At 55.1% G+C, this 15,718-nt stretch overlaps 1 protein-coding gene across 1 annotated transcript; it reads left to right on the forward strand.

Moving 5' to 3' along the window:
- The first annotated feature begins 1,348 nt into the window (after nt 1-1,348).
- LOC114595154 (FH2 domain-containing protein 1-like) lies at nt 1,349-9,584 on the forward strand. Its single transcript, XM_028725488.2, has 10 exons — nt 1,349-3,116; nt 3,889-3,950; nt 4,072-4,174; nt 4,259-4,344; nt 4,835-4,935; nt 5,232-5,302; nt 5,986-6,093; nt 6,814-6,884; nt 7,137-7,416; nt 8,643-9,584. The coding sequence occupies exons 1-10, from the start codon at nt 2,700-2,702 to the stop codon at nt 9,240-9,242; spliced, it is 1,899 nt and encodes a 632-aa protein (XP_028581321.2). The 5' UTR covers nt 1,349-2,699; the 3' UTR covers nt 9,243-9,584.
- Nucleotides 9,585-15,718: the final 6,134 nt, after the last annotated feature.

A 15,718-nucleotide genomic window follows, 5' to 3' on the forward strand; every position in this document is an offset into this window, starting at 1 on the left:
TTTTTAAAAAAGACTAGTAAAGGGGCATGGAAGAGGTGTCTAAAATTATGCACGGTGTGGGGAAAGTGGATCTAGAGAGCATGCGCGCGCACACACACCAGGATGCTAGACCATGAGAAGCAGCATTCCAGCATCCTGCTCTCGCAGCCAAGGGGGTGCTCTGGGGAAGCCAGCGGCCAGCACCTGCTCCTGGGAGTCAGAGGGATGTTGCCTCTGACAGGAGGGAGCAGAGCATCTGCCTCTTGGGGGAGACACTGGAGGAGGGCGCCATCCCTTGCCCTGCTAGAAGAAATGCCTTCTCTTCCCCATCCGGACTCTTCACTTTCTTGGTTGCCCACAGCTTGTTCTTTTATACAGGGGTACCTCAGGTTAAGAACTTAATTCATTCCAGAGGGCCATTCTTAACCTGAAACTGTTCTTAACCTGAAGCACCACTTTAGCTAATGGGGCCTCCTGCTGCCACCGTGCGATTTCTGTTCTCATCCTGAAGCAAAGTTCTTAACCCGAGGGACTATTTCTTGGTTGGCAGAGTCTGTAACCTGAAGCGTCTGTAACCCAAGGTACCACTGTACATTTGCTTATTCTATCTTTAACAATGCTTGGCCACCACTTGTCTGGGGACAGGTGTAGTTGGACTGTAATTTCCAGGATCCCCCCGAATCCCTTTTTAAAAATTGGTGTTGCATTGGCTGCTTTCCAGTTCTCAGGCATGCAGGCTGATCCAAGGGACGGGGTACATTTTTTAAAAAAGACGATTAACAGTTTCACATTTGAATTCTTAGAGAATCCTTGAGTGGGTCAGTTTCTCTCTTGTCTGTGGGCCTAGAATTCACCTCTCATCGTTGTTTCCTGCCTCAGTTCCTTAGACCTCCTTCCTGCAAATGTTAGTCCAGGCACTGGGATCTGCCCCGTATCTTATGTTGCAGCTTCTCTGCAATCTCCTCATCCTCCTTTGGCACACTTTGGACTCCCTGGTCATCCCAGGGTCCAACTGCCACCATAGCCAGTCTCCTGCTACTAATACATTTAAAGCACTTGTTGTTGCTCTTAATGTTTTCAGCAATGTGCTCCTCGGTTTCAGTTTTCGCAGCCCTTTCCATCTGCTTGCACCTGGGTTTTTTTGTTTTTTGTGAAAGCTTGTTTCATTTGGACAAGACTTCATTTCCCAAGGGAAGCCTTCTTGCCTCCAATAGCTGCTTCTTCGCGTCTTTCCTGATCTGCAGTGTACACCAGCTGAGCTCCTCGTGTCTCTTGGGAACCGGGGGCCATTCATGGATGCAGGACAAAGTCCTTGGTGCAGCACAGTTAAGCTATGGAACTCCCTCCCACAGGAGGCGGGGGTCACCAGCTTGGATGGCTCTGAAAGAGGAGGGGGAAAATTCAAGATTGCAACAACAGGATATCATAAAAAGAGGAATCCGGCAATCTCTGAGATCAGCGAGAGCCCTCACCAAAAAATGCCTGACGTTCCTTCACAAATTGGCAGCCAGCCCCCCTCTGGACTCCCTCACCTATTGCAGGCCCAAAAAGAGGGGGGCAGGAGGGAGAGGAACACTTACGGGGCTCGGGCAGGAGGCCAGGAGAGGACTCCCAAGTGGTGCTAGAAGCAGGAGCCCCACGGCCTCCACCCCAAAAGCCTTGGTTGGTGGGGGCACTATAGGGAGAGCTCCAAGAAACAGCACCCCCCCCCCCCGCATATCTCGGTTCCTTGGAAAGGAGTGGCTGGGAGCACGTCGAGACATGCCGAAGGAAGCAGAGCCCAGTCCTGCCACGTCCAGCAGACCGCTGCCCAAGCAATGGCATGCGGAAGGCGGGCTAAAGGGCCCCTGCAGGACCCAGGAGTCCGGCCGCTCCCTCTCTCGTAGTCCCGCCTCCCTCTCAGGTTTCCAGCCGTGGGGACACCTGGAAAAAAATGCTGGGGGGCGGGGAGCACAGAAGGGATGAAGCCTATTTGTAGGCCGGGGTGTGGCGCACACCTTAATATCTCTGAAAGAAGTACAACAGCCCCTGTTGTGACGGAGTCAAGCAATGGGGGGGGGGCTCCTTGGTTGGGGACCTCCCGCCCCCCGTCACCAGCGGAGATGCGGCCGCCGGTGCCCTTTTTTGGGCGTCTTCAGCCACCAGCTGAAATATAACGGGACCCGAGATGGAGAAGAAAGCACAGTTGTTCGCCCCGTCGCAGCTCGGCAGCGCCGCCCCCGGGATGGACGCCGAGGCAGCCATCGGTTGTCGCGGTACAGGGGCGAGCGAGTCTTCCTGGACCTCGCCAGCCTTGCTTTGTGTGGGCAAGCCAGGACTGTCCACTCCGGTGGGGAGCGGGAGGGGCGTCGTCGGTGGCGGCCCTTTCCCGTCGGGGCTTCTTTGAAACCTGCGTGAGCTGCGGGGCAGAGGCCTGGCCTGGGCAGCAACAAGGCGGTGGGGAAGGGAAGGGAGGAGGCGGTGTCTGGGCGCCATCCTCGCCTGGCTTTCTCGGTCTTATCCCTCCGCGCGCTAGCTCTGGGCTTCATCGGGAAGAGGCCGATGCTCCCGCCCCGTCCCTTGGCGCTCAAGCCCTCAGGTGATACGTCTAGAGCCGGGCTGGGTGGGGCACGTCCGAGGCCGCCCCCTTCCGATGACTCCCTGACGCCGTGGGCTGGGAGCGGACATCCCCGACGGCTCTCGACGCGCCTGTACTGTACTCTCTTCTCTTCCTACCGACAATGGTGACCGTCCGGAGCTCTCCCGCCTCGCCCACAGACTGGACGGGCCCCGCGGTGACCCCCGACGCCGCCGACGCCTCCCTCTCGACGCCTCCTCTGCACCCGGACCCCGCGGCTGCCTCGCCGCCGCCTCCGCTGCCGCCGCCCCCGCCGCCGCCCGTCGGCTTGAGCCCCGGAGCGCCACGGGCCTGGCCGGGCGGGGAGGGGTGCTCGGGGCGGCGGGCGGCGCGGCTGCGCAACTTCAACTGGGAGGCCATCCCGGCAGAGCGCATCCGGGGGCGCCACAACCTCTGGACGGCGCCCGGGCGGCGTCGGGGCGACGGCTTCCCGCTGGACCTCGCCCTCCTGGAGGAGCTTTTCGGGCAGCGCCCGGAGCCGTCCGGGGGGAGCCTGCGGGGGCAGCCGCCGGCAGAGCAGGTGAGCCCGACGGGGCGGACAGTGACGCAGCAGGCTTCGCCCTGCCGGGCGCCCAGAAGGGGCCAATGGGAGCCCCGTGTGTGGCCGCCTGTCTGGGGAAGTGGGGGGCGCGAAGAGATCCGCTGGGGTGCCAGAGGCAGCCTTGAGAAACGAGAGGAGAGGGTTGTGCGGCCCATCTCCTGAGGCCCAGAGTGTGAGAGCAGAGCGGAGGGAGAAAGGTGTGGGGCTGGCCTGCTCTCTCCCCCAGGACAAGGGGACCTGGCATGGTCGGGGGGAGTCACCCAGCTCAGTCCCTGGCTCAGTCCCCAACTGAGAGGATCCAGCGGAAGGAGAGGGGAGCGTCGGTGAGCTGCTGCCTGTCAGGGCAGAGGGAGCACCCAAGAACCAGTCACCTGGTCTTGCCCAAGCTAGCTGCCTTTCTTGGGACCCCCTGCCCCTTGATGTGAAATGCAGCTATTGGAGCCTTGAGCCTTGGAGCTGGGCTGGGGGGCTCAGTGCCGTTTGGGGGGCGTCTTTCAAGGGTGACGCCTGCCCTGGTTGGATGGGAGAGCAGGTGAAGCATCAGGAATGGGGGATCTGGTTTGGAAGAATGCCTCTTCCCAGAAGGCAGCTGCCCGAGGGAAGCAGGACTGGGCTCTGGGCTTCTAGGAAGGTGCTGGGCCAGGGTCAGGGCCTCGGTGGCGCAGAGAGGTTTGTGTGTGTGACATGTGGTGGCCGGGAGAGGCTGCGCTTTCTTGCTCAAGTCCTTCCCTGCTTCTCCTCCTCCCTCCAGGTCTCCCTGCTGGACTCCAAGAAGATTCTGAACCTGGGCATCTTCCTCAAGCAGTTCAAGAGGTAGGTGGCAGGCAGGCAGGAGGGCGGCTGGGCTGGACCCCCAGAGAGGTGGTGAGGGGGCCTTTGGCTGGTGCAGAAGACGCCAGCCCAGGTAAGGGAGCTGCCTCGTCTCTCTTCCCAGGCCGGTCCAGGAGATTGTGGCCGATATACAGGATGGAGCAGGAGCCCTTTACGGGGCGGAGAAGCTGCTGGAGTTGACAAAGATGCTGCCTGATGCGGAGGAGGTGACTGCTGGGAAATAGGGGGGGGGGGAGGCTTGCTCTGCTCCCCAACTCCCAAGTGACACCTTCCCTTTTCTCTTTGGGAAGGCCAAGAAGCTGGCTGCGTTCCGAGGCTGCCAGAGCCGCCTCTCGGAGGCTGAGGTCTTTGCCCTGCTCCTCGTCCAGGTGCCCAGGTGAGAGGGTTGGCGTGGGTCCAGGGGGGAGCAGAGGCTTCAGCCGGCCCTTCTGCTCCTGCTGGGCTGCCCCAGAGCAGAGGGACAGGGATGCCCTCCTCAAGGACCAGGAAACCAAGCCTGGTGAGGAACGGTTGAGGGCGTTGGGCATGTGTAGCCCAGAGAAGAGAAGGCTGAGAGCGCTCCTCTGATATCTGGAGGGCCAATAAAGAAAGAAAGAATTAATGGTGGAAGATGGAGCTGTTTTCTGCTTCTCTGGAAGGCATGAAACAAGGGATTCAACTCTCAAGAAAGGAGATTCCAACTAAACATGAGGAAGGACTTTCTGATGTGTTTGATTCCCTGAGAGGTTTTTGAGCAGAGCTGGTGTGGCACCAGCCATGGATTCTGGAGCTGCCATTCCTGCGCTGCAGCGGCTGGACTAGAGGACCCTTGAGGTCCCTTCCAGCCCAGCGGTTCCATGATTCCCTCCTTCTCTTTGCCCTGCCAGCTACGTCCACCGCCTGAAGCTCCTGGTCTTGCAGGAGGAGTTCTTCCCCCAGCTCAACTCGCTGCAGTCGGCCATCCAGATTCTGACAGAGGCAGCCCTAGGTACCCATGGGGAGGGGGGGCAGCTGAGTCCTGGGCATGTGGCTTGACTCTCCCTGCTCAGGACGGGCTGGGAGGAGAATGAACGGGGGCCAGACATTGCCTGGAGGCTGCAGAATGGCTATTGGCTTGTCCTGGTGGCAATGCAAAATTCAGAAGTGGGGATCTGTCAGCCATTCAGTTGACAGGGCTGGTGTCCCAGAGGCAATGTGGGGTCACTGGAGTCACCTGCAGGGGTGCCATCCCACCCCCCCTTCACCAGTATGGACTGGATTGATCTCATTTTTCCCCTCCCCCAGAGTTGTTGGAGTGTGAGGAGCTGCACGAACTCCTCCAGCTGGTGCTGAAGGCAGGAAACTACATGAATGAGGTGAGGGGGCTTGGCTGGCGGGGGCGGGGGGGAAGAGGGCTGCCTCTGGTCTGGCAGGCAGGAAAGGCCACCCTCTTGGGTCAGCCTCCAGGCCCCATGGGGGATTGGGAGGGCAAGGGGGTTGAGGGGTCCCCAGTTGTAGGGGGGTGCTCCACTCCCGGTGTGCCTCGGAGGTGGCGCTACCTGAGCAGGAGGTGGCACCTGGTTTCTCTGCTTCTCAGCCATCCAGCTGGCAGCGGGAGCACCTCCTTGCACCCCCACAAAAGCCTGCAATAGAGGGCAGAGGACCTGCCCTTCAGCGGGTGGCGCAACCTGGCCCCTGAGTCTCTGCTCTGAGCACTGTGGGCAGTTGGCACCTGGCCAGCCAGGGCTTCTTTGAGTATGGGGCTGGTGAGAAGAGCTGGAAGAACATGTGGCTTTGGGGAGGGGCATGGGCAGCAGCAGCAGGCAGGGCATGAGCTGTGGCAAAAGAGGCTGGCCGTTGGGCTGGGGTGCTCTGACCTGTGACTCCACCTGAGGACAGCTCTGTTTCAGGAAGGTTTTGATGTTTGATGAGGATGTTTACCTGTGCTTTGGTTGGAAACTGCCCAGAGTGGCTGAGGCAACCCAGTCAGATGAGTGGGGTATAATTTCTTCTTCTTATTATTATTAATTATTAAGACGGGTGTCCCCTCTCCCTGCAGGGCGGCTACGCTGGCTCTGCGCTGGGCTTCCGCATGTCCTCGCTGCTGAGGCTCACGGACACCAAGGCCAACCGGCCAGGAATGGACCTTCTGCACTTTGTTGCCCTGGTGAGCTCTGCCAGCCCCTGAGGGGGCACAGCGGGTAGGAAGGGGGCTGGTGGGGTGTGCCCCATGTGGGTGGTGCCCTCAGCAAACGCCGGCAGAAGGAGGGCCAGAAAAAGGACTCCTTTCCTCATGATCGATCCCTAGCGAGGAATTTGCCCTTTTCATGGCTGCCATCCATGGAGTTGACGTCTCCAATGACCCATCCACTATGACCCCAGCATCTTGCTCCTGGTCTGTATATAGGGGAAATTAAGATGGTTTTGCTCCAGCTTGCACTCTTTACACCAGTTCGCACTGAATTGCATTTGTCCTTGGGCCTCTGTTTATGAAGAGCTCCAAAAGGACCTCTGCAATCTGTTTGTTTGTTTGTTTTTTACCATCCTGAACAATTTAGCATCATCAACATGATTTGGTGCCTCGCTGCTCGCCTCTTGCTCCAGTTTAAAAACAGATACCGGTCCTTTGGCCGGTCTGTCAGTTCCTCCTCTCAGTTTCCTGTCCTGGAAGAAGACCGGGGCTGCCTTGGCCCTTGCTTTCTCCCCGTGGGGCAGAAGGTGGTGTTCTCTTCCCATGGACTCTAACCAGCTTCCTGGCTGAGCAGGGACTGAGCCAGATTCCCCCTCCGCTCTTTCTCCCCTTTCCCTGCCTTGACCCTGCAGTCGTCTTCCTGGAAGGACAGGGCAAGGTCTCCAGGGCTAACTCACCACCTCCTTCTCCCTGCAGGAGGCAGAGAAGAAGGACCCGACTCTCCTGCAGTTCCCCAGCAAGCTGCAGCACGTGGGGCCTGCTTCGCGGTGAGGAAGGGCAGTGCTCTGTGCCCCCATTTGGAGTGGGGGGGAGAGAGAATGGGAATGAAGGGGTTGGGGGGCATCCCTTCCAGTTCCTGCCCTTGCTCTAGTTCCTCATTTGCTCTCTTGTCTTTCCTGCTGGGCCTTCTGAAGCAGACTGGGCTTGCAGCTGCGGGGGGGGGGGGTGTAGTCTGGCAGTTGGGGGGGGGGGGATGAAGCAAGCGCAGCTCCCCAACACATTGTGCGCTCCCTTTGCAGGATCGTTGACCAGGAGGTGATGGTGGAGCTGGAGAGCCTGGGGCAGCGTCTTCTGAGTGCCCAGGGGGAGCTGGAGGGCCTGGGTCTGGGTGCCCAGGTGGGGCCCTTTGTGCAGGTGGCTGCGGTGGAGCTGCAGGCCGTCAGGGCCTCCCAGGAGGGCCTGAGCCAGACCGCGGCCACCCTGTGCGACTTCCTCTGCGAGGACCCCGAGACCTTCAACCTGACTGAGTGCTGCCGCATCTTCCAGTCCTTCGGAGAGCGGTTCCTGGCTGCCGTGCAGGTAAAACCTGCCCCCCCCCCCAACGCACTGGTGGGGTGGTGGCCTGAAGGGGGCAGTCTATGGGCCTCTGGAGGGACATAGGAAGGCGTCTTATAGCTACTCCGGCCATTGGCAGACATTCCCAGCCCCCTCTGCAGGTGCCCCTGGTGGGAACTGAGCCTTCTGCAGGCCGCTGAGTTAAGGGCCCTCCCTCCCCCAGTCCTGATCACAATTGAACCTTCCCCCCAGCTGGAGGGCAGTGGTGGGATATCCCCTTGGGGGGCAGGGGACTCCTCTGAGGTAGGGAGGCAGATCAGGCCCCAAAAACAACACCACCACAAACTGGCTTAGAAGTATAAAGCCAAATTTACTAGAATAATAGCTAGAACAGAGATAGACTTGTAACCATTCAAGCAACAAGCATACTAAGGCGCCATGTGCAAAACAAAGGCTGTTCAAATCAAAGCCACCACCCATCAGTCCGAACAGCTGGATGAGACAAAAAGCACTCCAATTACAATGTGTGGTAAATCATAAAAATTAGAAAATATCAGTCTCATACTATACCTTACCCAGTCATACAAAATGGTTTGCTCAGGATAAAGAAAGTGCCCGATGAAGCGTGTAGCGAAACCTGTAAAATATCCGGAGAAGGGGTCTCCTTTTGCCCACTTGCCTGATTCTCACCAGGGGGTGGGTTTGATTTGCCTCCCTGTGACTGATCCAGGCACACATTGCTTGAATGGATACAAGTCTATCTCTATTCTAGCTATTATTCTAGTAAATTTGGCTTTATACTTATAAGCCAGTTTGTGGTGTTGTTGTTTTGTTGCATTGGCTTAGAGGCCCCTCACCAGTCGGGGCAGTTGGGTTCCTCGCAGTGGCTCTGCCTGGGGCACCTGAAGCTCCTTGCATGGCCTCCCGCTTTGCTGTGGCTCCAGCACCCCCTGCAGAGTGCAGGATCAGCTCCTGGCTCCCTCCTTCACGCAGCACATAGTGGGACTGCGGAACTCCCTGCCACAGGAGGCAAGGCGGCCACCAACCTGGATGCCTTGAAAGGAGGATTAGACAAATTCCTGGAGGCAGAGAGGTATTTGGAAGGCAGCTAGCCAGGGTGTCTCTGCTTCTGGAAAGCGCAGGAGGGGAGAGGTTTGGTCCTCGGAGGGGGCCCCTGGTTGGCCCCGGAGAGAACAGGATGCTGGTGCAGATGGCTCTTCTTCTCATCTCCTCCTCCTCCTTCTCCCCAGGACAACCAGGCTCGGGAGGCCGCCGTGTGCCGGCAGCAGCGCCAGGAGCGTGAGCGCAAGGAGAAGCAGAAGCGGCGCTCCATCGCCAGCTGCTCGGCCCGCGACCCTGGTCTGCAGGACGTGGAGCTAGACCTCTTCTTCCTGCGGCCCCCCCGCTCCCGGAGGCGCAACCGGTCCCAGCAGGGCCTCCGCCTCGCCCTGGAGAGCCCCCAGAGCACCAGAGAGAGGCGGAGACACACGCTCACCGCCCTGCCACCCTGCACAGAGCCCCCCAGGCCAGCAGAGCCAGAAGCCGCCCCGGCCACCCCCACCCTCCCCCCAGGCTGTGGCAAGAAGGCCGGGGGGCTCTTTGGGCAGGGTCTCAAGGCCTTCCTCAGGTCCCCCCCCATGGCCACCGTGGCCGCCTCCCCCCAAGGCCCTGCCTCGCCCGAAGCCCCCAGCGGCTTCCGCTTCCCCACCCTGTTTCAGAAGAAGACCCCCCAGGAGGGCCCAGAGCTCCCCACCTCCCCCCTGGCTTCCCCCAAGGACGTCTCTGCCCTGGTGGGCTTCTTCCGCCGCCTGAGTGTGGGGGAAAAGCCACGGCAGGGAGCCCAGCTCTGAGAAGGGGCGGCTGGGAGGGTCCCAGGGCAAAGCTGCTGCCAGGCAACCCCTCCCCACAGAACTTGGGGGGGGGGCTTCTCTCCCGCTGCCCACCTTGTACTGCCTCCACTCAAACTCTGCACTAGCCTAGAAGAACTGGTGTCTTGCTGCTCCCCTCCTGCCCCCCCCCCCCCCGTCCTTGCAGGATCAGCCCCTCTTTCTCAGGCCACAGAGCCAAGGGCTGCAGCCAGCAATTTTAAAGTCTCTCCCCCCCCCCACCAATAAAACACTTTTATATTCTCTCATCTCCCCTTTTTAAAAACTGTTCTGTCCGTTGACACTCAATAAACTTTTTTGGAGCTATTTCTTGCCTGTGTGATCTGAGCCCCAGGGACTTTGCAAACTCATCTTTCTGGGGGGTGGGGGTGAACTGGGGGGTGTTTTAAACTGTCGATTGACATCACCGTATTTTTCGCCCTATAGGACGCACTTTTTCCCCTCCAAAAATGAAGGGGAAATGTGTGTGCATCCTATGGGGCGAATGCAGGCTTTCGCTGAAGCCTGGAGAGCGAGAGGGGTCGGTGCGCCAGTGGCGTAGTGTGGGTGGTCAGCACCCGGGGCAAGGCAAGTAATTTGCGCCCCCTAACCCGTGGATTTGCGCCCCCTAACCCATGGATTTGCCCTAACCCCAGATGTTGCGCCCGGTGCGGCCGGCCCCCCCTGCACCCCCCACGCTACGCCACTGCGGTGCGCACTGACCTCTCTCTCTCTCCAGGCTTCAGGCAGCTATCCGCAAGCCTTTGGAGCCCGGCAGGAGTTCCCGCAGCAGCTTGCGGATAGCAGCCTGTTCTGGGGGCTGGGGTCGGGGGAAGCTCAGGCCTATAGGGCGAAAAATACGGTATGTTCAATCAAGGCCAAGGGACCTGCATCCATTGGATCCTCATCATGGTTCGATTTTGCTCAATAGCAACTCAGGGGAACTGGGAATAAAGCTTATTCACACAACAAGAAGCACCCACAGACATGTAACTGAAACAAATCTCTTGGCTCTGTTGATATACAAAGCTTGAAAGAAATGATAAATGGAGATGATATGTGTCAGGGGCTCAGGAGCAGAGGCACAGGGGAGAGAGGAAATGGAGAGCGAAGGGGAAGAATCTGAGGGCAGTGGAGGGGAGAATAACAGTGACCCGAGAGATTCCATGAGCTTCTCCAGCGAATCAGAAGATTCCCAGAAGGGGGCGCCGATGGCCAGGGCAAGGGGGGTCCCAGGGGGGACGCACCAGAAGCAAGGGGCCAGCGGGGACTCCCAAAGCAGCAGCGGGAGATCAGGACCAGCTTCCCCACCAGAGCGCAGTGGGGGGGAAGAGCCCCATAGGTCAGAGTCAGCGCCTCCTCCGGCAAGCAGGGAGGAGGAGTCAGGGCTGACCACGCCTCTATCGGAGAGTGGGGGAACGGAGGGGAGGTCAGACCCAGCTAGCCTCCCCGAAGGGGAAAGCAGTGACAGGAGCAGTGTAACGGTCAGGAGGAAGGTGACCGGCTGGGCGGGCGCGCCAAGTTCAAATGTACAGGCGCGCGGGACAGCAGAAAACCCGGATTGGGAACCAGGTCCTAAAGTCCGCTGGAGGCAGGGGGAAGACTCGGGACTCAGCGTCAGAAGAGTCTAGGAAGGGCAAGACCCCAGCGGACAGGCGGAACCAGAGGAGGAAAGAGCAAAGGAAGAGGTGGAGCAAGGCTAGAGTCTTAAACTGGTGTCTGGGGGGAGGAGACTCAGACGGAGCTTCGGCGGTCTAGAGTTTGAGACGTAGAGCTGCGCGCTGTGGCTGTGAAAGCGAAACTGAACTTCAATAAAGACTGTTTTATATAACAACGAACTGGCGTTGGTGCTTTGTGAGCTGGGACCTAGGGCAGCTCTGACAATATGAAATGGAATTACAAACAATACAGAATGTATACAGAAAAGGGGAAATAGAAAATTGAGTGTATGGTAATTCACACAAATATGACTGATTGAATGATTGCAATTGGATATGATTTTTTATGCTGATTAGCAAATGGCAAGCACTGGCAAAGCAATAAAAGGGACTAACATCTTTGATAATAAATTTTTATTAATTTTCAATATCAATCCAATAATACTCATTATAACAATACCAAATTATAATACAATTACTAATACCAACTGTTCAAATACAAAATTATATAATTTAGGTGGCGTCCCGTGTGCTAGAACTGATGGCTGGTGATTTTATTTCTGTGTTCCAAAATATTATGAATTTCAATTATATCCCAGTCAAAAAAATAATCCCTTATACAACAACTGCAATATTCACTCCATAAAGGAAGGGGAAGAGTCAGCTCTAACTTTCCATCGCAAACCTTTTCATAACCATCGTAAAAGAGAGTTGCCCTCCCTTTTTCCTTTTTTTTACACACTCACTTCTGTTTAATGTTGTCTTCCATATCTACAATATGGATCAGGGTTGGTTTCTAACTGCTTCAACCATTCCTCATCAGGCTTGGTTTCCAGACCCTTCATCATCCTGGTCTCCCTCCTCTGTATCTCCTTTCAGGTGCTCAATCTCTTTCTTCAACTAGCCAGCACTGACCGGCAGAAGCTCTCCAGGGGTTCAGACGGGGGGGGGGGGACACACGCATCGCTAGCCCCCCCCCCCCCCCAGAGATGCTGCCCAGGATGGAAGACCTGCATGCCAAGCAGATGGTCCAATCCTGCGCTGTGGAGACCCCTAGCCTGCCTGGGAGGATGTGGGGCTGGTCTCCCTTTGGGAATGGGGCTGCAGGAAGAAGGAGGTGAAAGGCAGGCAGACGGAACAGCAGGGGCCTCCCAGTTCTGAAGGAGGAGCATCACCAGGTGGGCCCAGGTCCAGGTGAGGGGGTTGCCACGGTGACAAGGACCCCCCCTCCTTTGTGACATCTCTTGCTTCTCCTTTAAAAGCCACTGACTCGCAGGCAGCCATTGTGGATTAGTAGTGAGGCGAGAGAAGGAGGAGGAGTTAGTGGCAGTCGGTGGAGGCAGAGTATTAGTGAATTGTTATTTTTTCATTTTCCTATTTTGATTTCATTTATTACTTTGATTTATTTGATTTATTTTGATTTTCTTTTATTCTTTTAATTTTTATTTTAACACTTATTTTTTAGTTCTTTATTTTAATATTTTTATTTTTGTTCTTTGTTTTTTATTTTACATTTTTTGTGCACATCTGTGCATATTTTGTATATATTTTGTATATTTTATTTTGTGCATAGAGGACTAGTTAGGGTTAGGTGTAGGGTTAGGACGGGGCTTGGAGTTGAGATCATAGTTAGGCTTGGGTGGGCATTTTAGATAGTTACTTTAGATAGGAGGGTGGGATCTTTTCATGGACGACATGGGTGGGCTGTAGGTAGCATTCCTTCCCTTTCTCTTCATCTCCTGGGGGGAGGGGGTGAGTCCTGGGTCCCCTGCCCAGTCTTGGCTCTCTGGAGAGGCCTGGTCTTCATTCAATGAACTGTTGCAACAAGACTTCCAACTACCACATGGAAGAAGCCCATTTCACCCACAACACCTTTTAATAAAATGCCATACATACATCACATCTGTGTCACAAATTGGGAGGGTTTTTCTGGCGGAATCCTGAGTGGTCCATGTTTCACAAGCCGACAGTTGGGTTGGTAGTAGAAGAGCCTAGACTGAAACTCCTAAAACTCATTTCAATGGACCAAGAACGGTTTCCCCCTTTCCCAGTGGAGTTCCCTATTTAGAGAGGAGAGGCCATGGCGGGTCGGCAGCTGCAGTGCCTGTGAGCTTTGTGCTGGAGGCTGCTGTTTTGTGGCACTCATTGGTTGCTATTGGACAGTTATTTGGATAGTCTGAGTGGATTGGTTTATGGGAGCCTTTGGAATAGAACAAGGAAAAGGACTGTGTTATGATGTGTTTTGTGGGGAAATTTGCAGAAGTGGTGGTGTTGATGGTTTTCCCGGTGGTTTTCCCAGTATGGAAGTGAGAGCTGGACCATAAAGAAGGCTGATCACCGAAGAATGGATGCTTTTGAATTCTGGTGCTGGAGGAGACTCTGGAGAGTCCCATGGACTGCAAGAAGATCCAACCTCTCCATTCTGAAGGAAATCAGCCCTGAGTGCTCACTGGAAGGACAGATCCTGAAGCTGAGGCTCCAAGACTTTGACCAAACTGTGGGAGTTTGTCCAAACTGTGAGAGGCAGTGGAAGACAATCTGAGCAGGCTGAAAGCAAAGAGTAAGTAACCTTCCATCTTAGAGCTTCAGTATGCTGATGACAACATAGTGTGCGCACGCTCAGAGGATGACCTCCAAACCATCCTAAATATCTTTGCAGAAGCTTACGAAAAACTTGGCCTGTCGCTTAACATCCAAAAAGCCAAAGTGCTGCACCAACAAGTACAAAATAACCCCTCTGCAGTGCCACAAATCCAACTCAATGGTGTAACGTTGGAAAATGTCAATCACTTCTCCTACCTGGGCAGTTATCTTTCCACAAGGGCCAACACTGATGCCGAAATCCAGCATCGCCTGAGCTCTGTGAGTGTGGCTTTCTCCCAATTGAAGTGCAGAGTGTTTGAGGACTGAGACATTCAGAGGGAAACCAAAATGCTTGTTTACAAAGTTATTGTACTACCAACCTTACTATATGCTTGTGAAACATGGACCACTTATAAATGCCATCTCCCAACTCCTCAAAAGATTCCATCAACAGTGTCTCTGAAAAATCTGACACATCACTTGGGAAGACAGGTGAGCTAATGCCAGTGTATTGGAAGAAGCAAAGATCACCAGTGTTGAAGCAATGATGCTTCAACATCAACTTCATTGGACTGGCCATGTTGCTCAGATGTCTGACGATCATCTTCCAAAGCAACTACTCTATTCCGAACTTTAAAATGGAAAGCGTAATGCTGGTGGTCAACAAAAGAGGTTTAAAGACTGTCTCAAGGCAAATGTAGTATAAACACCGACAACTGGGAAACACTGGCCTGCGAGCGCTCCAGTTGGAGAACAGCCTTGACCAAAGGTGTCATGGACTTTGAAGGCACTCGAACTCAGGACGAAAGGGAGAAACACGCTAAGAGGAAGGCATGCGTGGCAAACCCTCACCGGGATCAACTCCCACCCGGAAACCAATGTCCCCACTGTGGAAGGATGTGTGGATCCAGAATTGGCCTCCACAGTCACTTATGGACTCACTGTTAAAACTGTGTTTACTGAAGACAATCTTACTGGACTATGAGTGGTGCCAAAGAAGAAGAAAACATTTCCAACCTGGGACCTTTGGCTGAAGGTTGGGTCCAAATGTGGGGAATAAAGGCCTGTGGAATAATTCTGCCTCTCATTTTCCTTCTCTTTCATCCAGATGACATCATCATTGAAGATTTATAGGCAGTGTGGACCTTGGGCTCCGCTGGACACCAGAGAGAGGCCACTGGGTAAGGAGGAAAGTGGTTTTTCTCCATTTGGTCTCATTCTGTTGCTTTTCTAACTAATCTGTGGAGGGGGGGTTCTTCTTGTTTTGGGGGGACTGTTGGGAACAAGGGTCCAGAGGAGAGGAGATGTATTGTTGCACAACTAACATATGAAATGGGCACAAACGTCTAACTGCACTCAGCAGGAGAGGCTTTCTGAAAGGCCCATCTGTAGTTAGAGATGCCCTGCTTCACCTGTGAGAGACGTGGACACTCCTGGCATCCTGCTTAGCTTTCCTCTCTTGCAGGTGGCAGAAGGATGCCAGCAAGACCTCCTGATCCGCCTTTTCACGGGAGCAGAAGGAAAGCAGTGGCTGTGGAACCAGATCAGGTCAGGGGAAGCTGCCTTGTGGGGACAGAGGCCGAGGGATGGAGCAATGTCATGGACTGGTTGGGCACAGAGGAATGGTGGGAGGAAGCAGCCGGGGAACCAGGAAGGGAAGATGGCTGAGAGCCCAAGGAGTGAAGGTGGAGGAAGGATGAGAGGTTGGAGGGAGAAGAGGCCGGGCAACCAGGGGAGGGGAGCCAATTGGTCTCAGACCCTCGGTGAGGGAGGGACATGTGCTGTAGAGGGAAGTGAGGGGCGATGGGGAGAACTCGAGGATCCCATTGAGGAGAACTCTGATTCTCAACCTCGGCTGCCTTCCTTCAGGAGAAGAAAAGGCTCCAGAGTAAACCTACAATGTAACTGGCTGTGTTTAACTATATAAATTCTTTATACATCATATAAACATAACTCTTTTCACATTCTCTAGTTAAGTAGAAGCTATTAAGGACCAACATTTAGAATAGGAAATACAAATAGATCAATTCTTATATACGTAATGTCCAAATAAAAGCTTTTTGTGTTCCACGTATGTCTTAGTGAATATCAGTGTCAAATGTAACAACTTTAAGAAGCAGTACTTGCAAAAGATTAACTTTTCCTTGTAATGTTCCACATCTGCCTTTGCAAAGTATGGTTGTTGTCTGCAGCTGCTGTATGCAGGTATCAGACGAAGGA

Source organism: Podarcis muralis, chromosome 4 (genome assembly GCF_964188315.1).
Source record: "Podarcis muralis chromosome 4, rPodMur119.hap1.1, whole genome shotgun sequence".
NCBI lineage: Eukaryota > Metazoa > Chordata > Lepidosauria > Squamata > Lacertidae > Podarcis > Podarcis muralis.